The sequence below is a fragment of the Kryptolebias marmoratus genome, linkage group LG1 (assembly GCF_001649575.2).
Source record: "Kryptolebias marmoratus isolate JLee-2015 linkage group LG1, ASM164957v2, whole genome shotgun sequence".
Lineage (NCBI taxonomy): Eukaryota > Metazoa > Chordata > Actinopteri > Cyprinodontiformes > Rivulidae > Kryptolebias > Kryptolebias marmoratus.
The window spans coordinates 15,766,554-15,794,131 of NC_051430.1; the positions used below are offsets into that span (position 1 = coordinate 15,766,554).

Here is a 27,578-nt window from a genome sequence, read left to right on the forward strand (position 1 = left end):
GTTGTAAATACAGGCAGAGCCAAATAAAGACATACAGGCACACACACTCAGGTACACACACACAGCCCTTGGGGTCATCCTGGAACAAACACTGCCTTGTCTGCCTGCCCGCTCTCCTTTGCCTTATGTCAATTAATGACTCGCAGTAATTTCACCTGACAATCCGGGCGGCAGAGAGAGGCTAGCTGAGATGTCACAGTGATGACCTCTCTGGCCCACAGACGCTCTTTTCTAATAAAGAATCTCACAAACCCACAGCAACTTCCTTTGTACTTTGTTAATGAGTTATTGATTTGAAACAATGCCCTGGCAAATATTGTCAGAGCGGAGTGACCCTACCAAGGTCATGCTATTTTATTGTATACAGTCTCTGCACACTAATCTGCACGTGGGATAACACATACGCTGTAGTTTTGCTTCTTTCTTTCTGTGTCACTCACTCACTCAGCCTCCCTACACTGTATATTCCTTCATTGCAAAGTCAAATAACACACCTACACATACATTTTTTTCTGTCTCACACACACGCACGCACACACGCCCACAAACACATGCACACACACCTAGTTTCCTCCCTCTTGTTAGTCTTGCACACGTTTTTCACCTCATTCTCCCTTCTCTCTGTCTCTTTCTCACATCATTATATTCCCAATTCTCCATAGGTGCTATACCTGCTAATTACCCACAATGCCACAGTCATTATTTTCCCATCTCTGCCGCTAATTTGCTCCATACCTTCCTTTCCCCTGCTCTAGCGGACCCATCAGCTCCCAGACAGCTTCCAACTCGCCTGAGCTCTCCGTCTGCCTTTAAAGATTGGAAAGAATGAAACAAATACGAGAGGGGAAGAAAAAAAAAAAAGAAACGGAGAGAGAGAGAGAGATGGCAAAGGACTACATGTCCCAGGCATTGATTAGAATGCAATTGCAAACAGGTGTCTTACAGGACCACTTTTTAATTGTATGCAAAGAGACAAGAATGCAATTGTGCACGAACAAACACAAACTAACTCATTCTAATAACCTCTTTGTTAATATCCAACATGTAATTAGCTACATTGCTTATTTAATTTCTAATCATTAGGCCAAATGAAAACAATCTTGTTCCGTGCTGAGCTTGACATATTAAAGACTGTAATGACTGAGGCTGCAAGTCGGTTTACTCAGTGTGTGGCCTGAACACACGAGGGGACTGAGAGATTGAGAGATAGGTCAGCCAGTTTATGCGTGTGTGTGTTTGTGTGAAAACAAGTGACTCAGTGAGAAAAAGAACTTCTGCGTAATCTAAATAATTTGTTTCTCTCTTACTTGACGAGAAAGAACTTGAGAATATATTTTTTTAATGCGATGTGTGCTTTTATTACTTTCTTTTTCTACTTCAGCTCTCATTCTCGCACCTTGAAATGCTTAGTGACGTTTTTGTAAGATTGAAACCAGCACTGCCCAAGCAAAAGAGTCCAGACCCAATAAAGCTGTTTAAGGATCCCGTGACACTGTCCTGACACTTTTGGCTCTCCCTAAAAGGTTTGTAAAAGACTGCAAAAAAGTATAATGGCTCCCATCCACTAGATGCTTTCCGGTCAATGCTGTTCACAATCTTCTTTGAAATTCCAACTGCCTCAGTTGTTTTCTGAAGTCTTCTGTCTTTTAGGTGACTGAGGAGGAACAGCATTAAGGAGAGCAGGGAGGTCTGAATTGGTTGTTTGTCTGAGTGTGTTGATGTTGTTAGAATCATTGTTTCCTGCATTGGTCAGACACTGGGTTTATGTTGGCGGAAGTGTTGTTATTCTGGCTCCTGTTGCACTCCATCTTCTTTGCTCTCCCTGCTTCTCATTACAGTGAATAAACACAGGCCAAGCATTAGACTAAACTACTTTTGAGGAACAAGATCTTGTGTGCAACGCTTGCTCTGTGTGCATCCCTATTTGGGTATCTGTGCGCGTGTGTGTGAGCACAAGGATGCAGTCACAGTCAATCGTGGCTTTTTGAGTGGAGTGCAAGTTTTTAAAGTAAATCGAAGTGCTAAATTGAAACACCCCTAAAACTTGACAACTACAAGGCACATTCAGTGCAGAGCAATCAATTTTTTTTAACACATAGTCAGTGTTCTGGTGGTTACGTGGCAGAAACTTGGCTAAAATCCCATTTGTGTCTGTTGACTCCCTGTAGACTTTATTTATGACTATTCACTGATAGGAATTTCTGTAAAATGTTGTCTTGATTGACCGATTTATGTTAGTTAGCTGTCAGCTTCTGAAGACTTCTTAGCCCTGGAACTATTGTGGTTGTGTTTTAGAATTGTCTATGCATTGAGAGAAAAAAATATGGCTTTCTGTTAATCCAGTAAACACATTCACAAACAGCAACCCTCCTCAAATGCCCGCTGATAGCAATGGTTGAACGAAGATGGCAACAGGTGTGCAATGGGGTTGCTATTCTGACAAGGCTGGCAGATGCACTCACAATCAAAGACACACAAAAACATGGAATGTGTCTGAGGAAACTTTGGAAACACAATAAACTAAGATACTAGATGAGATCTAGTGACAGAGAGCTGGTCTCACAGGAATGTATGTTTCTCTTTAGAAAATTAACCTCATGAAATAATTGCAGCAGTATGCTAATGTTGTTTAGATTATTCAGTATATTGCCATGCCAGATAGTCAGTCATGCTGGTTTTGCTTCAGAGGGTATAAGCAATAACTTGCACTTGTGTGTGAAGTGGTAGATGGAGTCAGGAGCACATTAACATTCTTTTTCCCAGTGAAGATTGGGAAATCTGCAGTTGTTTTAAAATGTTTAATGTATCCATAACAAAAAAAATACAAAACACATAGACATAGATATACAAATGCAGTCACAATGCAAACACTTTTAAGCCAGGCTGGAGATGCCTTTTTTTTGCCATGAAGCAGCTTGAAGAGGAGCATGTCATTGCAGCCATATCCTGGAACTGTTTTCTGACAGAGGCTATTGAGTATTTCTGCTAAGTCTTCGGTCTTTTGATCTCATCTATTTGTCCATATTTATGTGTATGTATTTTTGCCACTTATCTGTGCTCAGGTTGCAGAAGCAACAGGTGAAGGGGAAAAACCTATTCATTCCCCTTCCGAGTGAAACCCTTCAGGTCCTCCTGAGGGATCTCAAGGCTGTCCTAGAGAGGATAAATTATTTTTCCAGCAAGTTCTGTGTCTACCCTGGGGTCTCCTTACAGTTAAACATACCCAGAAAACCTCTAGAAAGAGTCACCCAGAAGACATCCTAATTAGATACCTGAACCACCTTAGCTGACTCCTTTCGATGTGGAGGAGCAGCTTCTTTACTCCAACCTCCCCTTGGGTGACAGTGTTCCTCACCCTGTTTCTAAGACTGAGCCTGGCCACCCTACAGAGAAAGCTTATTTCAGCCATTTCTTATGACCATAGGAGAGGGTTGGAACGTAGATAGAAAGTAAATTGAGAGCTTTGCTTTTCTGCTGAGCAACTGGCCTTAGATTTAGAGGAGCAGACTCTCATCCTAGCTCATCCCACTGGGGTGGTTCACAGCCGAGTGTGAACCGCCTCAGTGCTTGCGGAAGGCCTGAAAACACCAACAGAATCACATTATCTGCAAAAAGCAGAGAAAGGACCCCAAGATTTCCAAACCTGACAGACACCCTTCTCTCCACAACTGTGCCTTGAGATCCCACCCATGAACACCAATAACAGGATCAGAGATAAAGGGTAGCCCTGGTGCACTCCAACTAGGAACAATATTGTCCATTTTGAATTTATTTAAGAAGTAGAGATTACATGTACAGACTCTTTAAAGTGCAAAAGAAAACCCATGTTAGGACTTGCCACTAAAGAGTAAGGGACAGAGGAGGTGACAGAGGAGTGTGAAGAAAAACAGGTGGCATCAATGAAGAAGAATAGAAAATAGATGAGAGGGGAACAGTGAGGTAAGAAGGCAGACTAATGAAATGAACCTCACAAATAAATGGTGACATGGTGGAGGAGAAAGAAGGGAGACTTCAAAGCACTTTGATGTCATAGCCTTTCAGACAGACAACTCTCCTTCACCCAGCCACTCCGCTCATAGCGAAAAGCACATATGCACGCGCATATACACAAGCACTCAAACAAATGCACTGCACAGACGGCAGAAGGGCAGGCAGTAGCAAAGTTGCCCGCTCTTGCATCACACTCTGTGAACTGAGGTTGCCGCGGCGCCGACACTACAACCCCCTCATGCTAAACTGCCGCAAACACAAACAGTCTGACAGGTTAATTTACTTCTAGACAAACACTGCAACAAAAATACACATCAGCACATCATCAAATACTACAAGCACACACAGACTTGTATACACAGATGCAGGCAAGCAAAACGTTTCATCAATTCAAATGATTCCTTACTTTCTTCTAAAAGTAGAGGATAAACCATATTTTATGTAGTCTATGTGTGTGTGTGTGGTACACTTCCTCAAGTGCCACCTTTAAGGAAGTTAAAGTTATAGTAATTATCTTTCTGTTATAATGCACTGTCTTATTAAAATGCAATCACATTTATGGAAAGCAACAGAATAGTCTCTAAAGAGACACCCTTTGTCCTTTACTTTATATTGCTAATTATTTGTTTTGAGTCACATTGAACAGTTTGACACTCAATTAACAGATGAGGCTCCATTCTCCATTGGCCTTGTGTTTGTTTATTTTGAGGTAATATATTTTACATGTATAGGTATGCTTATTAGTCGAAATGTAGACCGCTCGTGTGTGTTTGCTATCATATTTGCATTCCATACATCTACAATATGGTGTAGTTTTGCAGTGGAGGATACAGGTGTCTCTAGTCAACATGGCTCCATGTGTGCAGCAACCTCTTGTGAGTATGTGTTGTTGATTTCTATGTGAACCAGACAGTTTGATAGGAAATCAAAGCCTTGGATCAATGTTGCAAGTTCATTAACGGGTGCCCTTTTCTGGCCAGTACTTTTTACAATTGTTCTCTGCAGCCCTGGATAAGCACTTACATCTTAGGTTAATTAAACATGTCTTCTAGTTACATGAACCTGCATGTCTTTGCGACTGTATACATACAGATGAGATTGATGAGAGCACATTGGCAGGTGGCTTCTTTTGTTATTGTGAGTATGCCTCTGTGTGTTTTGTGTATATTTTTTTATCCTGTTTTTGTTTGTTTGTTTGTTTTCTTTTGTTTTTCTTTTGACCTTCCCTTAGTGTCTTCCCATTATGCCTCTACTTGTGTTTAGATGGGCCATCGATTCAGCAGTGGGGTACAAATTAAGATTTAAATGTTATGTCATCCTCACTATTGAGTTTTACATTTGGGGCATTTGCAATATGCAAGACTTATTGATCTGTTGAAGTGTGGCTCTTTGTTAAAATCACCTTAGGCTAACACCACCTTTTTTGTATTTATCTCTTTTTGGTTGCCTCTAGGGTTCAGGCTTTGATGTCTTGGAACTAAGGCATCAACAGAGTTTAATAACTCTATTGGTACTTCATTCTCCTTGGTTGTACTTATCCTAAATGTTATATTTTTTGTTATTGATATGACATAAAAGGGTTTTTGTTTTTGTCTTACAGGAAAATGGTTCCTCTGAGGAACACGTGCTCTACGTGTGGGACCACTTTGTGTCCAAAGCTGCTGCCAAGAATGTCTTTATCATGGCCCACAGCTACGGAGGCCTGTCTTTCGTTGAGTTGGTGAGTTAGTTTCTGCTAAAACATCCTACCTCCCACCAACAAAAAGGCACATTGCGACATATAATACACTAATACTGATTCATCTACCAACTGAAACACAAACACTACATATGCACACAAACTTTAAAATTTAAAAATTGCAAAAAAAATATTTAAAACATAGATATCTATACAAACATCCTAAGCACTGTTCAACCCTAAATAAAACTACCTCAGTGTGGCAAATAGTGAAATGACAGAAAACAAATTTGTTTATTTTTCTTTGTAAAATTGTTGCCTCTGAGAAATCAGTGGTGTAGTATATCCTTATTTATGGATTTTGGTTTTCACATCAAAAAATGGACCAAAATAGGTGAAGAAAAGAGTTCTGGATAAAAAAAAAAACAACCTAGGGATGTGTTTTAACTGCTTTTAAATTCAATCTTTTGCAGGACTTGTAGGACTCTGAGCCTGTAGATAGACTGAGGATTGGTAGAAAGTTGATGGGAGTGATGTGGATTATACAGAATTATTAGTACACGGGAGTATTGGGAGGGAAATGTTATACCTGAGTTTTGGCTTTATAACTCTAGAGTTCAGCAAAATGAGCCTACAGTCTATCTTTTGTGGGTTATCTTAAAACCTTTTCTTTTAAAAGATTTTAAGCACTTTGTGCCTTGCTGGTGAAAAGTCTTTTCTGTTATAAATTTCACTTCACTTCACTTCACTTTTTTTTAGATTTTAACTTGATTGTGATGCATATTTAGATGTATGTTAGTCATTCACATCTTGATTTTTATGGTTTTATTCAGTTACAAACTATTAATAATTTAATAATTAATAATTTAGTATGCATTTAACATATCTTTACCAAGACAGGTTTACACTTAGTCTTGTTAAGTAGTAGTAATGTTTATGTTTGCATTTACTTCCTACTCAGTACTAAGTTTATCATTCAAATGTATAAAAACAAAAATATCGTACATGGATCAGTTACTATTTTAAAACAAACTTGTAGGTCTTACTAAGCTGCCAAAGCAGCTTTGATGCATTGAGGCACAGACTTCACCGAGATCTCTGAATGTGTCCTGTCATAGCAATCAACAAGATGTTAGCAGCAGATGTTTGAAATCTTTCAAGTCATGAGGTGGGGCCTCCATGATTTCAGCCTTTTTCCGCTGATGCCTCTGGAACTTATATCTAGAAATCTAGAGGCTAAGTCATCACCTTAAATCCTTTGTCAAGTTTTTATGAAAAGCACTGTTTATGTTTGGTAATACTGGTGACATCTATAAGTATACATGGTCTTCATTTATAGCTCAATGTAATTTATCGCTACTTTAGTTCTGTGGCTATCCCAAAGTTGGTTTTGCAATAATTCAGGGGATAATATGTAGGTAGGTGGAGTATTGCACAAGACATCATATTGCCTTTATTTGCTTGCCTTCTGCCCATTGTACTTTCTATTGCCATGTTTCCTAGACTAACAGTGCTTATACCTCTAAAAAAGAATTGAGACTAGGCACTCTTTTTTGCAGTTCTAATGCTCACTCAATCTGTGAATTAGTGATCCTTTGAATTATCATTCATTTAAATAATTTAAATTTACTGTTGATAAATCAAAGCTTTTATGAGTAGTAAACTATTCAAGTTAATAAAATGTCATATTTTGAAATTATAGGAATACTAATTTACCTTTGAGATCTGAAATCCCAGCTATCATTTGTATATAGCTAGCTTGGCACAGTGCCAGCTATATTTGTAACTTGATGTACTTCTGTGGTGGGATTTATAATACTGTTACTGCAAGGAACTCTACTGCATTAGCTTTAAACAAGCACAATGTACTGTCTGTGTTTGAAAACCTTTCCATGATTTGGGAACTGGTCATGGTTAGTTTGTTAGGTTGTTTGATATGGTGGATCTATGACTAGTTTTTTTTTTTCATTTCACATATTATGTGGGACATATCTTTTTTTCTTTTCTTTGGGAGGAGTGGAGGAGGTAGAAATAGCAATGAATGTGTGTGGCTAGTAAGAAGGGCTTGTCCCTCTAGTGTTTCCAGGAATATTTTCTGGCTTTTTTTTCTTTCACCTACTCCATTTTTTTTGTTTTGTTTTGTAGTTTGTAATTTTAATTTGACTGCTAAATATTCATGCAGTGTTTTGTCCGTGACAGCCTCACAATCTCCTGGGCTCCCTCACTGTGTGACGAAGACTATTCTCTCTGTTTGTATTTTTCTGTCTCTCTGTGTCTCCTTCAGATTCATTCTCTTGCTTTGTCTATGCATATGTCTATGTGTGCATGCAATGGCCTCAATGAGTTTCCAACAGCTTTCTTTTACTTGACATCTTTGGCATACAAAAAGCCTTTTATAAACATGGGTATACTATATGTGAATATATACATGTGTGGTATACTGTATAAGCATGTATAGTACATGTAATATAATTAAAAAAAATAACATCAGAATGTTTCAAATAGGTTTCCCTGAATGTTATTTGTGTCATAACTATGATCTCTTCTGCATTTACAGTAACACAAATGAACTTTGCACTTTGACAATATATTTTTATGTAGTGCTATTTTAGTTTTGGGGGATTTTTATCAAAAACATAAATTCTTCTAACAAGCTTTCAGTCTGCAGTAGAAGCATGTGTAAATCAGCCACTATATGTTTCATTTGTGTCGTTGCTGTGCATTTTGGTATTCATAAGCATATGTTTTTAAGCCAATACACCCACACACATATACATACACATGCACACAGTCTACTTAATTGAGGAGGAAGTAGTCCAGTGGGATGGGATAGGAAGTGTGTGTGCACAAGCTGGCAAATGGCGAGTAGAGCCTTGTGGGATGAACCATTTGACACACGAAAAGACCCAGAGAAAACAAGCTGTCTGTGGGTTAATTACTGTTCCCCTTTGCAGTTAATAAATACGTTTCTGATCAAGCACATCAAAAGGCCCAACATTAATTTCTCCCGCTTGCTTCCCTTGCTGCAGAGCATGTTAGCCACTGTTTCGAGCATTCAAGTGTTTCAGTTCAATTTGATTCTTTTTAAACACTTCACAGTGTGTACTGACTAATTATAGATACATCAAAGACTAACTAACTGCCTTTGAATAAGAGCACAAGAAAAAAAAGAGTTTAAGGCTGCAGGGGAAGGCTGTTTGTTCCTTCTTTACTTTGCCTCCATCTTTTTCACTCTGTATCATTCTTTAGCAATCAAAGATTCTATCCATCCATTGCTGCCCTCTCTATCTCTGCCTTGGACTTTCTTTTCTGACATCTGCGTTGATGTTCGGTCAGCCTGGTCCCTCTTATTTCTTTTCCTCAGTTCTGTCAGCTGTAAAGTTTAAAAAGAAACATGAATCACATTTACTCAATCACATTATTAAGTTTTAACATCAGTAATCTTATAATCCCTGCAAATTATACAGACTTTAAGAACGGTTGTGAACTATCTCTTTCTTTCTGTGTCTTAATGTCAGTCACATGGCAAACACATCAAATAATCACTCTTGTTAAAGTTCCTGTTTACATTACCGTACATATTTGTGACTTAAAGTGAGAATTCATATTTTTTTAAAGAGTCTTACCTGACATCAACAGCCGTCAGAGGGATTTCAGTTTGGGGAATCAAAGGAGAAATCCTCATTAGTAAGTCAAGCTAACCTTTACTCAGAGAACAGCCTAGGAGAAAAGTTTCAACATCTAAATCAACTCATACCTCAAAAATGCTTCTGTGCTTCAAACTGATTCTTCATAGTAACTTTTTACTCGGCATCATTTTTGCATCAGACTGTAATTTACACTGAGGACCTGGTCCTGTTGGAAAGTTGGAAGGTGCAAAATGGACTTTGTTTGGTATATCTGGTTCACACAACTACCAAGTTTAAAACATGGTGTAGAAACCAAAAAGCTTTACCTTATTTAGGTTTAATATATTTTAGATTATAAATGATAAATGGTTCACATTTACAGTAGATAATGCCTTCTCTTAGTTCTGCCATGTGATTTACAATGTTTCTCATTCACCCATTCACACAGAAACTGAAACAGTCTTTTTCTGTTATATATTTTACACTTAATATACAGCACTTTTATATTTTCACTTCTGCACCAATAAGCATATCGGGGGAAGTCTGGGTTCAGTTTCTTGCCCAAGGACACTTTGGCAGCTCTTCCAGTAGAAGTTATAGAAATTTGCTTCAAATTAGGCTTTTTTTCTGAGTAGCTGTTACTCACGTATTAGAACTTGATTCTTCAAACTGAAATCTCTCTAACTGCAGGTAAGACAACAACTACTCTGAGGTGCTGCAAACAACCCCACCTAAAAATGTGAATTGTAACAAAGGAATAGAGTTAGATAGACTGAGGACTGCATTTTTCTCACTATGTGCTCAACTTGTCTTTTTTCTTCGCTGAATGGTGATGGTGTTTTTGTTGAGGAGTGAGTCTAACCTTCTGTAACCTTCCTGTTAAGAAAGTGAAAAAGGAGCACTCTTATTGGATAGAACAGGGCATCATTATATAAGATCTTATGTAAGAATGCATCTGTCTCCCAGTACACAAATGTGTGGGTGCCAACCAGACAACCAGCCAGCCGCCACAGCAGCTCTTCAGAAACATAGTTACAGATTTTAAGAATCCTCTCTGAAAACACTATACATCCACTATATGTGTTTGCTGAAAAGCTGTCTACACATTTTCTGTATAATGCCATCTGTTTCAATTTGTAACAAATATATTCAGTCATTTCTTTGCCATCCTTGGTTTTGTTTGTGTAAGCGTTTGTGTGTTGTGGCAGGTGTCAGATGTAGAAAAAGATGCTTCAGGTAAGACATGTAGATATAAAAGTGTTTTTTCTACTCCTTGAGGACTTCATTTCTGCAAGTATACCATAACATGATTATCATATTTTCAAGTCGCACTATACGTTGACAGAAGTAGTTTTACTTGTTTTGCATGTTTTCTCTCTCTCTCTAAGATTTAAAAGTGTGAGTTTCTTTTTTTTACCCCCAATAAAGTCATTGTCATTTTAATTTTGTTTGCAAAGTCATTATTTAGCTCTCACACTTCCCATTTTATTATTGCTGGTGTCAATTTTATTGTAAAACTAAAAATGTCAGAGCCTCATTTATATTCTTTAAAAAAAAAAAAAAAATCAAAATCAACACTTCTCTTCTTTTTTGTTTTGTTTTCTCTACTTTTCTTTTCCCCTCTGACTTCCCCTTTCATTTAAGGTGATCCTCTGGGCAGGCTGGTTCCAACTATCCCCAAACTAGCATTAAAATAGTAAAACCTTTTCATATAGTTTATTTTCTGGCTTTTTCACAAGATCTCAAACCACATCAAATCCGCTGATTCATGTACAGACCTCTTATTTTTTTAATTATATTAGCAAATTTACTACAGTAGTATTTGTGCTTTAGTGTTGTTAAGTTCAAGTTTTTACATTTCTTTAAATTGTGTAAGAAACTTCTACATTTAGCCTTTTTATAAATATTTAAGAACTAGTGCATCCTTCACCTGAGGTCATCATTATCCAAGCAAAAATATATTTGTTGACAAAATCAGTGCTATAGTCTTGTATACAGAGCCTCTGAAAACCCCCTCATCTAATGCTGTATGCTTGTCTCACCCGCCTTTAAAACTCTAAGTGCTAGCTTGTCTTTTTGCTTCTGGTTTGTTTTTATCTCAAGGTTCTCCATAGCTGGCGGGCTTGCAAGCGGTGCAGTTGTACTGCAGTTTCCTGCTTATGTTTGTGTATATGTCTGCAAGTGGCTGCACACATATTGTACGGGTCTTGACTAATTTTGTGTGTGTGTGCGCGAACCCGTATACAATGCAAATGCACACATTTGTGTCAGCCCTTGCCTGGAGAAGCCACTATCGTCCTGAGCAGAACAGCTTGGTGGAGAGCAGCTATCAGAGCCACGTTAGGGGAGCAGAGGAGGAGAGGGTGAGAGGGTGAGAGGCAATGATAAATGGCTGGGTCACACAAGCAGAAATTAGTGGAGCCGTATGCAAAGCTGTGGCGTTTTGTTTGATGTGAAACAAAAGAACCACCACGACAAAAGTGTCTGCCAGCCTGCACAGCAAGACAGCAGCCCTCAGGACATACACTATCAGCTTTAAGTATGTGTTTGCATTTGTGGATGTGTTTTAGTTCGCACTCATCTGTGCATGTATGCAGCCCTGCATGCGTACCGTGCACAGTGCTGTTTCTACTCCTGTCCGTTCTATGTGTATTATCTCTCTCTGTTTTTGTGCTCTGCTCATAATGACACACAATGTCTGGCCCTTTGTACACCAGGAGAAGACATGGTTTCTTCCCCAGTACAGCTACAGCATATTTGCTCTATTAAGCGGCTGAAATATAGCCGTCTAATTTCTTTGTGAATGAATAGGATCTTAGAGGGCAGCTCTCCTCTTAACATAAGGATGTAAATTGAACTGTTTAAATGTCATGGCTAGCAAGCTGATTTGATTTGAATTGATTTGCTTGTTTCTAGAAAAAAGATCCCCCCCTCCCCTCCCTCACGCCCAAACCTTAGCTGCACTGGCTGCCATAGATAGACCAAGGTCTTTCTTTCCACCTCAACAACACATTGTAGGGCTCCTGAATTCTTCTATCTGCTGTGATTATGTACAAATGGCCTTCATTTGCCATCCATTTCAAAGCTGTAGTGCTGCATTGTGACTAGAGGCAGATGATGCAGACCAAATTACAACGGGTTTGCTGCCTGAAAAGGATACTCGCACAATAGGCTTTGTGAAGTATTCCCTTCAATATGTCGCCATTATTCTCACCTTTGTTGGTGTTTCTCTCTGTGTTTCAGGAGCATCTTTGGTTTCTAGATTGCATTTGTGGTGTTAGGACTGAAGGGGGGGGGGATTGAAAATAGTTTACTCACGTCTTGTCTCCCTCGTGCTATTCCTTCATTATCAAGGGAAAAATTATTTGTGTGAGCTTCTTGTTAACTTGTTTAGTACAGTTTGATTGAATTGAATGATAATTTTATTTCATTTAATTAAGCTCAGTTCCAAGACAATCAAGATCACAGAACATTAATTCCACCCATTGATCTTTTTATAGTTTTTTAGATCCCGCACCTTGTTATACATATGCCTAACCCCTTTTTTAACAGATTGCTTTATAATGTCTTTGTGTGTGTATATATATATATATATATATATATATATATATATATATATATATATATATATATATATATATATATATATATATATATATATATGCATCTGTCACTGTGTAACAGTAGTTAACTGATGAGCTTATTATTTAGCTTCCCTTTTCTTATCAATGAACTGTAGTAATTTCACCAATCATTTTTAGGTTCATTTTGTCTCTTTGTCTAAAAGCATGTGTATTGAAAATGTAGCTCTTCAGGATGGCATTTGTTTTGTTTGCATTCATAACACTTTCCTAACAACTATCTAACTTTCGGAATTAAAATAAATTTGGGCAAAGTGTTGTGTTCAGCATTTTTGCACCTTTTTTTTAAATAAACTTTGTTTAAGGAATACTGCAGGCACAACTTCCTTGTGATTGTGTCTTAGTAGTGATGGTTTTTGCAGTATAGACAACAACCTAAAGCAATTTGACTTTTTTAAAGTCTTGTGGATATATGTGTCTTAGTTTCATAAAACCTCTTCTAGTGCTGGAGGAGTGTGGCGGACACATTAGACTTCTCTTTACATGTCCACTGCAGTTTCCATTATTTGAATTCATCTTTTTGTATGTAATGTATTACTCCATTTCCCCTTATGTCTTTTTCTTCTTTTAATTCCCTTTCTTTGTCACATTTGTGGTATTAACTTGAGAGTACAGTTCTATCTAATTTGGTTGCCGTCTGTCATTTTTCGTTAGACATTCAGCTTACTGTCAGTTGTATGTAATAAAGAAGGTACTTCCAATTGGTTTTGTGTAGCCTATGCCTGATATCAGTGTAACATTCCAGGAATATCAAAGCTTCATTCAGAATAGTGAGTCTTGTCTTGTCCTTGATCTCACCATCCACAGTACTAAATGACCAAGAAAGCTTTCATTGGGGCATCACAGCTACCAACACCTTTCTCCTTTTTTCAAAACACAAAGTTGTTACCATGGCGATGTAATTGAAAATCATTACATCTCAGATAAGTATTGTTGAGGTGACTATTCACAAGTCTTCTGTCACCTTTTTGTTTTCCTGTCTCCCCCTCCTTGTGAAACGAAAGCACAAAATCTGTCTGTCCTCAGTGCATCGCTCTGCAAAGACTGTCTAATCTCTCTTGTCCCGCTCCACCCACCATCTACCCCACCTCTTCAAAACAAGGTCTCATTCGCCTTTTTGTGATATAAGACACCGAGGTAGATGAAGTTCATTTGAGTTCAGTTAAATCTTGAGGGATTCATCATTACATATTTACTGGCTGAGGCTGATCTTGCTGTAAGGTTCTACCCTCGTCCCATTGATCTAGTGCGCATGTTCACTCCTGAGGTTACAGGACGTGCTTCCATTTGCATAAGGCCCTGGGCAAGGTTCTTTCCACCATTGATTGGCCTGTCCGTGAGCGCCCTGTGCCTTCTCACATTGATCACTTTGTTTTTTTCCCGGAGACAGTGCTACTCAGAGTTCAGCTGCAGCTCTGGCATATCAGACCTGCCGGAGGAAGAGAGAGCAACTGACATGGAGCGAGAGAGGAAAAGGGAAAAGAAACAGGGGCAACTAGGAGTCACAGCAAATAGATGAAAAACTTTTCAGCCAATCTGATAAAAAATTTGCATTGTTTTTGCTCCAAAGTTCGAAATAGAAAAGAACAAAAACTGTCTGCTGCCTCATTGTTCCTTCTACCTGTGCTTCCATTCAAGCAGCTCAAGTAAATGCAATAAAATTATATACATTGTTTTTTTTAATGCAATTAAACATTTATACTGTATGTACACAGTTATGGATTTCTAATAAGATGCATACATAAAAATCATACGCCCCATGCATATAGGTAATGCAGTTTTAAAATTCCTGAGTTACTGCCTAATGTAGACATCCCTCTGCTCTGTGTTTCAACTTTGGTTTGTTTTAATCAATGTGGAGCAGAAAAAAGCTCTGTAGTGCATCATTTCTTATCTATATCATGACTTTTTGTCAGTACATGTACATTTTAAATACTTGACTAGTCTTTCTTTTCAGCCACTCAGCTGATCAGGGATGATTTTGCCTGATTAGTTGTTTGGTTTTCACATGTTTTAGGTGTATATTTTGTCATGTGTCTGTTTTTTTCTTTTTTTTTTTTGTTTTGTTTTTTTTAAAAAACAATTAAAAATCCCCTTTTATTATACTTAAGTTTATAATTTGTAGACTCAGATTTTATACCATATGTTTTACTGTTGGGTAATGTATGATTTGGATAATAGATGAGCTTTTAGTATTTTCTTAGTTTAAAGTTTTTACTTTGATTGTTCAACAGGTACAGGTGTTCTTCTGAAAGGATTTATTGCATATCATAAACAATTTGAATTTGAAATGCTTCTTTTTATCTATGTATGCAAGTATTACATTAAGACTAATCTGTTTGTATTTTAATTTGTGTATATGCGCCACTGTGTGTTTGTCCAGCATGGCGTCAGCGATGGCAAAAGGCTCAGACTCCCATGATGCACCTCTTCTCTTTGTTCTGCTTTGTGAAAGCAGCATGCGGCTTTGTCTGCCTTTCTCGTTCCTCCCGGCTTGTTGCCTCAGTGGCAAGGTCTCGATCTCTCTTTTCTTGTCTTTTTCAGACCTCTGTTTTTTGGGGGGTTTCTTTGCTCTCTCATACTATTTTGGTTACTGCTGCCGTCTTTTTTCAGTCATTTTTTTCATCCGTCGTCTTTATCATCATCCTTTATAAGCAACCAAACTCTTCACTTACCTATTCTTTTGTCCCCGTACCCCTTTTTTGAAAATGCCCCATCATTCTCTGTTCTTAGGTGATGCTCAGACTGTCTGCACTCTTTCTTTACGTTTCTCTTGATCTCAAGCCCAAGTATATATCCTGCTTCCCCTCTTGTTTGCCCTTTCCTCATTCCTTCTAATTCGCTTGCTTCCACTCCCTCCCCCATTTTCCTTCTCTTAACCTTAACTTGACATCACATTTGCTGCAACATTCTACACAAAAACATTTGGTCCTTCACTTTAGAATAATCTCAAATAATTCTTTTATTTATTTATTTATTTTATTTTATTTTTTTGTTAACTAAGCATGTTGGCACAAAACCAAACATTTTCCAGGGGGTGGGTCACCTCTCTAACTTATCTTGCATACAGTGTTAAAAGCGGGTTTGAAGAGCAGTTTATTCTTAGAAAAAGTGCTAAACTGATCAAACCCAATTGCTCAGTATTATAAAAAATATTTAAGTCATAATCTTTAATTCAGTGATGTTTTTCCATCCAAATAGTTTGTTTCTGTTTTGTTTTGTTTTGTTTCTTCTTCTCTGCCTATCATTGTCCCACATTCACTGTTGTCACTGTGGTGTTTCCATGCATTCACCTGCTGTGTCAGTTGGTTACGACCTAGGTCACCTTCAGCAGAGAGGGAATACAAGTGCTTGACATGAGATTTGAATGTGGTGAAGATGATGTGTTGACAGCTCAAATAAATCACTTGTCACATGTCATTTCTTCCTCCCCCCTTGTTAATTCTACCATTAGAAAGCTTAGAATTATAAGAGGTGAACCTTGGGTATGAGGTTGCAAATGACCACACATTATTTGAACTTAACAAGTTAAATCCAGTTTATTATTATTATTATTATTTTATTTTGCTTTCAAGTCTTTGAATGGTCTTACTTTGGAAAAGGAAGGAAAAAGTCTTACAACTTAAAAGAAAAAAAAAAGTGTTTCTGAAATGCTGTGAGGCACAGCCTAGGTCGTTCCTGGTGCAAATGTCAGTGAACTTAGTGACTCCAGGGTTGAAGTTTAAACCCTCTTTTCTTTCACTGCTTCGGTATCTCTTGTCTTCTGTCATCCCCCCTTTTTTTCCCCAAAAATTCTGCAACTGCATCCCTGCCCGCCTCCATCCTACTCTGTCTTTTACTGGTTTTAAACAGGTTCACAGTTTGCATTATGTGTTGATTTTTCTCTTGTTGCCATCTCTCTGTGCCAGGTTCACATAAATTCTTATTTTGTTTGTTTACGCAGAGTTTTTTTTTCTTTTTCTCAATGTATTTCCTGCAGATTGTGTGGCTTTTGCACAGCAGATGGATAAAAACGAAACAGAATGTGAGTGATCGCCAAAGAAAAACAGGTCATGTTTTTCTGACCTTGAAGCTTCAGATACACCATCTAGTTTTAGTTGATCCATTCCCTCTTTTATTTTATTGCCTTCAATACTTATTGAAAGTTATGTTTGAATACCTTATGGCAAATTTTAAGAGGTATACTTTGGTTATGTACCTGCTCTAAAGCATATTTAGTATTTAAGCCTGAAAAGATGATGGTAAAAAGAGATATGAGGTGCTTTATGTGCCATTTTAAAGCCTTGTATGCTGTAAAGGATGATGGGGTTATGAAAGACCCAAAGACACTAAAAAAGGAAGATGGAATGGGAGTGTTTGAGAAACTCTTTTGACATATTGGTCAGCTTGGACTTGACTGTGGAAGTATGGCCTTATTTCTTGGTAGAAATATAAAGCATTGGTCTTCATGCACGGCCTGCTTGCCTTTTCTCCCCCTTTCATATCCTTGCCCTCATGGCTTCGAGCGTTAGGTGGTAGACAACTTTTACTTTCCATCACCATCTAACTAACCCAACAAATAAATCTCCCTCCCCTTCCATACTTGTTTAACGTCCATCACATTTTCTTCATCCCTTGTGTCTCCCTGCCCTCTCTATCCTCTCTAATAGATGTGATGTGTACTGACCACATTACTGATCCACTACTCTGTTTCCACTTTTCTTTTATCTATTAAGACTCTTTGCTTCTCACCTTTTTAAGTATTTTCTTTTATCTTTTTGGTTGTTGTTGTTGTTGTTGTTGTTGTGTGGCATGGGTAAGTTGATTTGGTCCCAGTTCTCTTTGATGAAAACACTAGGGGGCACTGCCTGTCCTTTGTTACCCCCCTTTTTCCTTTAGCAGGCTTCATTGCTGTATTTTTTTTTTTTCCCTGTATGCATTTTGTCATGAGTACTGTGCCCATGTCTGTGCTCGCATTTTGTAAAAAAGCAGTCCCTTGTTTGTCTGTAAAGGGTGAGGCAGTTCTGCAGTCAGACAGACTGACAGGAAAGAGAGGAGGCAGCAGGGTCTCTGGTGAGTGCCAGGACGAGTCCATTGCTCTGTCCTCGCCATCACCCTTTGTTTCTGTTAGGTGAACTGCAGGGTTTGGGTTAATGAAGAGGGCCTCGACAAGCGAGAAGAGCGACAGTCATCTCCCAGTTAAATCGGCTCACCTCCAGCGTTCAGAGACCCTTTCTTCATGACAGCCCTTCCTCCTCTCCGTGTCTCTGTCTCCATGTCGGCCTCTGTCCCCTGGGTCACACTATATCGCCTGGCTGCCTATAGGCCATCTTAGCTTCAAAAATAGCGAATATGTGTAAAATGTTTTTGCATGAGAGCGGCGAATTTGCTCATCCAAAAGCTTTGCGGTTTAGACAAGGCACTTTGATTGCGTTTGGGTCAGGTCAAAAAGAAGCTAACCCCAAAAGAAAGAACAGCTCTAGACTCCTGAGTTAGAGAAGAGACAAAAAGGATGGAGATCTTTGTTTCTTTTCTTCTGGTTGTGCCCGTTTTTTTATTATGCACACAAGCGATACTTTGCAATTAGTTATTATGCGGTCTTTCCTTGTGTCCCTGTGTTCTCGTTCCTTTCAGTCTTCTAATGAATGTGCGTATTTTTGAGAAACTTTGAATTATTGATTTTGCTATGTTTTCTATGGTAAGCAGACAGATGATAAAGGGTGTTTGATAGTGCTAATTGGCAGCTCCCGTCCATACAGTGTGTGACTGGTGGTGGGTTGGGGCTGGGCGAAGTGAAGCGCTGTTATTGTTTAGAGGTGTCAAACCCAACACAGAACAAAGAGGATGGGAGAAATGTGCTGTGCGTGCCTATCAGTCCTGAATGCAGCTAAAGTACACATACACACACACTCAAACATATAAATATATATATATATATATTCATCTTTACATAAGTATAAATGCACATTTCTGTCCATTTGCTCCTATATGCACACACAACAGCACATTACCTGGCATCTTATGTGACAGAGTTCATCCCCACTGACTGGCACACACTCATACACACAAAGCCCCACCGCCGCACAGATGCACGGTCTTAGAAAAAATCAGTTTGAAAATGACAAGATAATCACCACATTCAAACTTACCTTCAGCTCTGTGTAAATGCCTCTCTCTGAGATAAACTAATAAATATATTTTCTTTTCAAATGCACTGCATGGAAGGCCCTAATTATCATACGCTGACAAAGACCTGACAGAGGTGCAGTAGTTAAAAGGTAATTTACCACAAGTAGGAGTTTGGGTAGGGAATAGGGTCAGTGAAATATCTCACCACACACACACACATACGAACAAACACACACCGCTTCCACCTCTTTCTTTAATGGTTTATTCACGCTTTTCGAGGACTTTTTACATGATTGACTGACAATGTCTTTTTCGAAATAGCATCTTCAGTAATAAGAAATAATTGATTCCCTAATCAAGAAAGGGTTCATAGAATCCACAAACCTAACTGTAATCTTCTCTGGCATTTCCAGCAGAATTGACAGTTCTCATAGCTTCAGGCTCTATACCACTTTGATTTAATTGCTTTTTTTATATGATTAATAATATACTTTGTACTGAATTGTGTGCGCGCGTGTGTGTGTGCACGCTAAGGATGTGTGTGTCTGAGTGCGCACACCTCATTCTCAAGTTTTGTTTTTAATCAACAAATTACTTAAAAAAAACTTTGTCTTATGTTTTTCTTTTTTTTTGTTTGTTTAATTGTACCTGGCAGAAATTTTACTTTTGGTTCATTAAAGGACTGATTGTAGCAAATTCATTATCTGCTAGAAATAAAGTTGCTGATCAAGTTTATTATAAAACAAATATATAAATATTTTTCAATTTATTTTGATCTTTTCATATAATTGTTTATTTATATTTTGCAATATGTATCCTTGTTATGTTGTTAATATTTATTCATAAATATATTTTAATGTGGTTGGGGCTTTACATTTGTCCTTTTTAGTTAATTCTATACTATTATTTTAGTTTTTAATATGTTAATATTATTATTATCATTATTGTTGTTTTTTGTGGATCTATCAAATGTAGTTGAAATTCTGATGCCATTTATCAACTTTTTTACTTTACGCTCCTTTTTGTAATTGGCTCATTGGATTGCTTCCGTATTTTTTTATATTGTGTGTCAGTCTCTTTTTTTATCTTTTAGTCTGATGTCTTAATTAGTTTGAGCACTATAATTTTAGTATAAGAAAAAAAAAATGCCCTGAGACGTGTAAAGTTTTTACATGATGGGACAAATGAACTCAAAGCTTCTCCCAGTAGGTCCAATTTATAATTTGGCCTCAATCCCTTCTCCCTGTATTCCTTTTTCTGACTCATCTTTCCACTTGTTAAAAAGACATTTTAAATCATTGCTGGAGGCAATAAAAAGTTAATTTCAGATTTTTTAAGTTATCATTCATGTTGTTCACCTTTCATAGTTTTTAAGTCCCTCTTTTTTACTTTAAGTGGAATGTTTTATTATTATTATTATTTTACTTTTTCTTGTCCCACTTTTCCACTGCTCAGGAGATGGACAAATGTGATTTAGTAGAATATGATAACTGAAAAGAGCAACTGTCTTTGTTACTTTAACCAGTGCTCTTTTTTGTTTGTTTTTACTTCTTCTTCCTTTTGGTTTTCCTCTGACTTTTCATATCGTTTGTTTACTCATGCATTTTAGTTGTTGGCCTTTAAGTTTAAGTAAAACATTTTCCCCAAGAAATCAACTCCTGCAGCTCAAAACGGGCACAAACACACTCACATTTATACGTACCGACCTAGTTCCCAGTAATGTCCAGGAAAGCAGGCTCTCCCAAATTTGTTGTTTTTGTTTCATTTCCTTTTTTTTTTTCCTTGTCCCGCTCTCACACCTGAAGTGAAAAACAAACCACCGACATGTTTTGAAGATTTTATGAAAAGCAGACCTTACCCTTTGAAAACACGTAGCTGGACTTTATGTGTTGGTTTTATATAACATAAACAGGAATTTGTATGGAACTTATTTTTGAGAAAGAAAAAAAAGTGTGAGTATTGAGAAAAAAAAAACAAGTTTTTTTTTTCCTTGTTGATAACAACAACAAAAAAAAAGTGACACAATTGTAAAAAAATAGCTTTGTTACAACCTCCTCAAAACAAATTTAGAAGAATTGAGGGGAAAGTTCCACATTATAGTGTGGCGAAATTTTCTCACCACTCCCCAATTTAGAAATGTTGGCTTGCATGCCAACTTTGGGCTCAGTTAGTACAAGGAATCAGTGTTTGCCGGCCCCTGAGGCTGCGTGCGTCTGTGTGAGTTCGAAATGGACAGCCGTACCCGATGGATATTTAACACATTAGCTTTGGCAGAGCTGAAAGTGGTGTGAAAACACACTGATTTCCTAAGTGGCAATCATTTCAGCCTCACCATCATAGAGGCAACAGAGAGCAAACATCTGTGTGTCTTTGTGTGTGTGCGCCCCTGAACATGCATGTGAACTGGTTGTATCTGTACTTTAGACACAGATACTTGCTGCTTTAGATCTGAGCTTCAAATGTTGTATTTCTATGTTTTCTCTCTCTCTCTCTGTGTGTGTGAGTGTGTGTGTGTGCAGAACTTATGTCCAGTCTGAGGCTCTGTCTGTCTCTGGTAAGCTGTCTCCTCCCTGCCAAGGTTCAGGAAGCTCTTGGTTTTCCTTGATGTCAGTCTCACCCTGAGTTACAACACAGAGGTCTCAGCCTCCTCCAGCACCCACCCCCTTGTTAGGACCTTTCGCTCGCTCCCTCCCTCCATCAATCCCAATCTCCCTTGGCCTATCCATCCTCATATCCAGCTGAGAATCGCCCAACCGAAACTATGTTAAAACAGGGTCATCCCCCAGTGTACACTTAAAGGCTGTCCCTTTAACCTGCTCTGAAATACTTATGGCTATTATTACAGCTTATAAATCATTAAGAAAGTTTAATTATATGAAAATTTCATGGTGGAAATGTGCAAGCTGACACAGGGGAAGGGGAATTTAATGGGCCAGTAAGTCCCGGCACCGTGAGGGAAAATATTGAGGTTAGGTTTCTATTTTACAGCATAGCCGGAGGGTTAGGAGACAGGGAGAAAGACAAAAAAGCACACTTTCAGAGGAAGGGAGAAAAGGCGAACAGTCGTAAAGACAAGGAGGCCTAGAATGTCCAATGCACAACAGAAACTTTTTCCACTTGTCTCCGTTGACCAACGCTGTTAATTTGAACATAAACTTTAAATTCAAATGTATTTTATAATTAACTTGGATTTTAATTAGTCTTTTTTAAGGAACAGTTTCTAATTAGTCTTTACTATTTTCAGATTCTCAGTTATTGCTTTGCAAGAGTAAATTATCATTCTGAATGATCAGTGTTTAATAAACTTTGCTTTTTTTTAACTGTGTCAGCCTTATTTCACCAAGATTTAAAAAAATAAAATAAATTAAGAAAAAAATGTATATATATATATATATATATATATATATATATATATGGTACAGTTTGAACAACCTAAGCTGTGACTACTAATTCTTGTCGTAACAGGTTAAACTGACTGTTGTGGGTTCACGCTAACAATAAATGTCTTATATATATATATATTAATGTCATATTTATATGAAATGTTTTATATTTTGATAGCTACTTGGCTTATAAGTTCCTAATAATTCAAATGTAGTTTTCAGTCATGCGGGTTCAGCTTGAAATTAGGATTTTAGCGGCTTGTTTTTGTATGTATGTTTAAGAGTATGTTTAAGATAAAGATGTATGTGTATGACTGATTTTGTAAACAACTATTAATAGATAATCTGAAAGCAACAAACAATAGCTTGTTTTTTTTGTTTTTTTTTTAAACCATATGCACAGACCATTTTTAGAACTGTTTTAAAGAACCAAATCTATTTTTTTAATGGAAAAGCAGTTTGTTTGAGATATTATTATTTATGTTCATTCTTTCACCTACAACACTATCTGCCCCTTCCTTCTTCTCCGTCCCTCCTTCCTGCCGTCTCTCCCTGCTTGTCTCTTGTTTTCTGTGGGGGCACAAGCAGGGCGAAGCGCCCGCAGCCGGCAGGTTTCCTGGCACGCCGCACCTCATCCTCTGCCTTTTGTTTCCATCAGTGGACAACCATTCTCCACCTCTGCTGTGTCAGTAAATATTTATTGGCCTTCCTTTTCCTCACCGCCCCCACTGATTTCAGTGTGTGTCTCTGTGCCTGTGTTTGGACAAATATGTGTATTTTGCATGGTTATACACTCGTAAAATTCTCTTTAACACATGTGTGCATATACACCACTTTCTCTTACCCAGTGTCCAGTGCTGTCACTCACACAATTTAACAATTCGCCCCCTCATCTTCTCTTCATCATGCGCTTGGCGAACGGCCATTAGAGAAAAGAGGAAAATGAAGAGGAAGTTATTGCAGTTTTCTCTTGCTCTCTCCTGCCACCTCTACTTGCTCATCACAACCAAAGTTCAGACACTGGAAAGTCAAGTAGTAAAAAAAAATAAAAATCTGTGAATAAATGCACATGACCTCAGTGAGCAAAATCTCTCTGCACGCTCCCTCAATGCTACATGCCATATACATAAACACACTCCCTCTCACTCCTCAGAGACCCGTGGCCTCGTGCTAGAGAGGGCTTCCTTCCTGCGGTTAAGACAAAGGAAGCTAGGGACCAACAGGGGACCTGGGGCCGCTGCTTCAAAGCCACAGGAAGCTCTGGTGTTGTCTCTTCCTGTGGAGGGTGTTGGAGCGTGGGGGGCCAGCTGCCTGTGTTTTCACAGCCAGGGATGAACAGATAGGAGTGTGTTTTTTTGTAGCTGTGAGTCACAGATGAGGTAGGTAAAGTAGCAGGACACATTGCACAACATCTCAGATCAATTACTGGCAACAAATTATCAGAGAGGAGTAAGAGAGACAACACGCAGACACATCAAATTAAGATGAACGTGGTAAATTCAATTTACTGTAAGTGTATCAGTTGGCCATCATGATGTTTTGTCTTGCCTAGCCCTCGCCACCGTCTCTGCAGAGCCCACACATGCTTTCACTGTGTACAAGTTTGTGTTTGTGCCCCATTTCCCATGTTTCGAGGGATTTATGGGGGTGTACATGTTAGTGTGCCATGTGTTTCCAAACCTTCCGGTGTGCACCCACATGCATGTTTGTTTGTTTGTTTTTTTCCGTGTTCGCCTTGGCTTCTCCGATGCTCTCCTCTTACTCTCTGGCAGCAGCAGGACAGTTAATCAATCAAATATTTAAGCAGCGCTTCAGTGCTCAGTGGGTAGTCCTAGATTATCTGTGGCTGTTGGCAGTGCGTAGCGCAGCCACATTATGAGCCTTGTCCCTGACTGCCATCGTCACGGGGTGCTTCTTACACACGCACACACACACTATCCTCCTTCTCACTGGCTTCTGCTCAGTCTTCCATCGTTCTCACTCTATATTTTGTCATGTTTCTCATTCTCACTCATTTATTCTGTCTTTCTCTCTCCTTTTTCCTTAGTTTTCGCTTTCTTGTTTGCTGCTCTCTATTTGCACTTGCTCTCTATGTATAATTGTGGCTTTTCACAGTGACTGTCTGACAGTGAGCAAGGCCCCTTAAAGAGCTCTCCTTTTTCTGTCTTTGCCTGTTTTTCTCTTTTCTCTTGCGCTGCATTCTTTCTAGGGATGAGTCTGCCTGTCTCCCTGCAGGGAACTCCATTGTGGATTACTATTCAGTTTTTGCCCAATTATCTACTGGCTTTTGCTGCCTTTGACACATAATTATCAAAGGCCTAAATAATTGTCTTTATTATTGCCGGTGTTTAGATGAAGCGTCAGTGGAGCAGTCGTGAGCAGGGGAGCATCACAGGGAGAGGAGTGAAATGAAGTATTTATCTCAACCAGAGATTAGCTTAGCATGCTGTTAAATGATGTCTCAATGCTTATTTCAACTTCTCATCTAGATAAATAAACATGATTAATATGCCCCTTTCCCTCCTTCATGCACAGTCATTCCATATCACATTCAGTGATGAAAAGTAAAAAAAGTCGAGCAATTATCCAGCTTTCTGCTGGAAGCAGCCTGTACCATTAAGTGCTGCTTAGTGCCAGTCAGGTACAAGACACAAGGGTTAGAGAAAAGTTTATGTTTATTGCATTTCTTTGTATAAATCCATATGTGTTGAGGTTAGCTATTTTGTTTTGACTTAGTTGCCAAGGGGTCAGACATTTATGATGTTTGTGAGTCTCTATTAGTATTTTTGCAATGTAATCAGAAAACGTTTGTTTTTTGGAAAGTAAGTAGGTAGGTAGGTAGGTACATTTATTTATATATTTATTTATAAGTAAGGGGAATATAGTAAGAAAGATTTTCATAGTTGATCTGAAGTGAAATGTATATGAGATGGGGGTTATTTCAAGTTTTAGTCACTACTTTGCATCACTGATTTTGCGTCATGTTTCAGTATAATGCAAACTCAGATGTGCTGAGGTCAAAATAAATCCTATCTGCAGCAAAGAGCAAGCTCAAAAATGCCATGAACACATCATTTTTTTTAAATATATACCTCCTCATATCATTTGTTCTTATAGTTTAGTTTAGCCAGGCTATGGTGTTAAAGATAGATGATTGATTGGTGATACACGTTCTATCCAAATGCTCTCAGCAAGATGGATATAGTAGTATCAATGGAACACTTTAACTTGAGAACTGTGGCAAGATTTAAAAAAAAACAGGAATGTGTGCTTTGGTTTTATAAAGGCCTGATCTTCTACTGATGTTTTGGAAACAAACTAAGTGACCATTTGCTGTACAGATGCTGCTCCATTGTTGATTTTATGGTCTTTAAAAGTGGGCCAAGGGAATTAAGTATTTGCCTCATGGATATTAATGAAGTATTTCTAAGTACTGTTTGCTGTACACATCTGCCTGTTGTTTGTTTTACCTCCATATTGTTTTTCTTTATTATTATTTTATATATTTTGAACTTCTCTTTTACTTTCTGTCTTTTTATCCCTCTTTTAATTTCAATTTCTCGCTCCACACGTTAGGCACCCCTTCGCTTACTCAAGTTTTACTCTGTACTTCCAGCTGTTCTAGCATTAAAGGAAAGGTCAAGAGAGAGGCAGCAAATGTCTTAACATCTGTGTGTTGGTTTAAGTTCAACAAGTATTTCCACATGTTTCCCCTCCTTTATTCCTGTCCAGCGCAGGACTGACCACAACAGCTGGCTTTTTTTCTTGTTAAAGCTGCTGTCTACAGTTACAGACAGAATTAGCACATTTATCCTCTGTCTACACAGTGCATGGATAACACTGACATTCATGCTAGCACAATGAGTTATATGATAAGACCATTGAGATTTATATCTACAGGAGTTTGTGGCTTAATGGGTCTAACTTTTTACAAGGTATGTTTCAAGCTGGATTCTGCATTTAACTTGCAGCTAATCACAGTTGTCATTTTGGCTTGTAAAACATGTGACCCAGTGGGGATCTTTATTACAGCAGTTTAGGGCTACAGTGTCAAGAGCATTCTCTCTTTTTCTTTTTATAAGAACACCTGACTGTATTTGTGTTGCTTGAGTGGCTGGTGTTGCCTATACTGTAACTGATCTTTCCAATGTTGTCAGTAAGTATCAAACATCTCTTCTTCACTCACCATGACCAAGCTTGAGTTCTCTCTTACCAGTTTCCCTTTTTTGTTTCTTTTATGTGTGTGAATTTGACTTTGTTTAACTTTTTCATTCACATGGTCCTTCAATATCTACTGGGTACCACTCTCACATCTAAGCAGAATCAGAAAATTTGAAAATAGCTGCTTTTGTTAACTAATGACTAATGACTAATTTAAAATTAGACAGTTTAAATATTAAAAGGCTGAATCTTTTTAAGAACTTCTGGTTAATGTGCACACTGTTTGTCCCATGAAGTCCTTTCATCACAGAAATCCAGGAATCAGGTAATCACTACTCAACTTATCAAGTCTCTTACCTTAAGTTTGGCTGTAGAGTCTAGACGTAGTCATGTATTTGAAAGAATATTAGGAAGGGTGGCATATCAGAGTACCCTTCATACCATTCATAGTACTGAAGGAAGTAGAGTCAGAAGTGTGTATATGAGCATTGTCTGATTTTTGTCAGTAATGTGCAGAAATTTTTATTTTTTAATGGTGAATATGTTATTGTGGAACCCTTATCTACTGATTGATGCTCAAGACCTTAGTGCCTTATTAGATCTATTTTTTCTCCATTCATTCTCAGTTTTTTTGATCTTAGCATCAAGGAATGTTTTCAATTAGCTGACCAGGGTCTGTCTTTTGGATAGCTCCAGCTAAAGCTAGAAACATATTTGTAGTATAACCTCAACTTAAACAATTCATTATTAGTTTTAACAAAGGTACTGAACTTGTGTTACAGCTGAATGTTGTTTTATTATACTCAAACTGTGAATAAAGCTTCTTCTGAAGTACTAGTTTTATTTTTAGGTGCCAAGCCATAAAACCCAACAGAGGTCCAACTGTGTGAGATGCTGCAGTTTTATTTATTTATTTTTTGTGGTAAAGCTTTAAAATAGTTGTTTAACATTTAGTCATGCTATTCTGCATCACTGCACCATCTTTAAT

At 38.1% G+C, this 27,578-nt stretch overlaps 1 protein-coding gene across 1 annotated transcript in view; it reads left to right on the top strand.

The window, feature by feature from the left end:
* Window positions 1-27,578, top strand: part of fam172a (family with sequence similarity 172 member A) — a 143,474-nt gene that overhangs the window by 61,237 nt on the left and 54,659 nt on the right. The window contains exon 8 of the mRNA XM_017427964.2: window positions 5,591-5,710. Within this exon, the coding sequence (XP_017283453.1) occupies window positions 5,591-5,710 (120 nt within the window). The remainder of the gene's footprint in view (window positions 1-5,590; window positions 5,711-27,578) is intronic.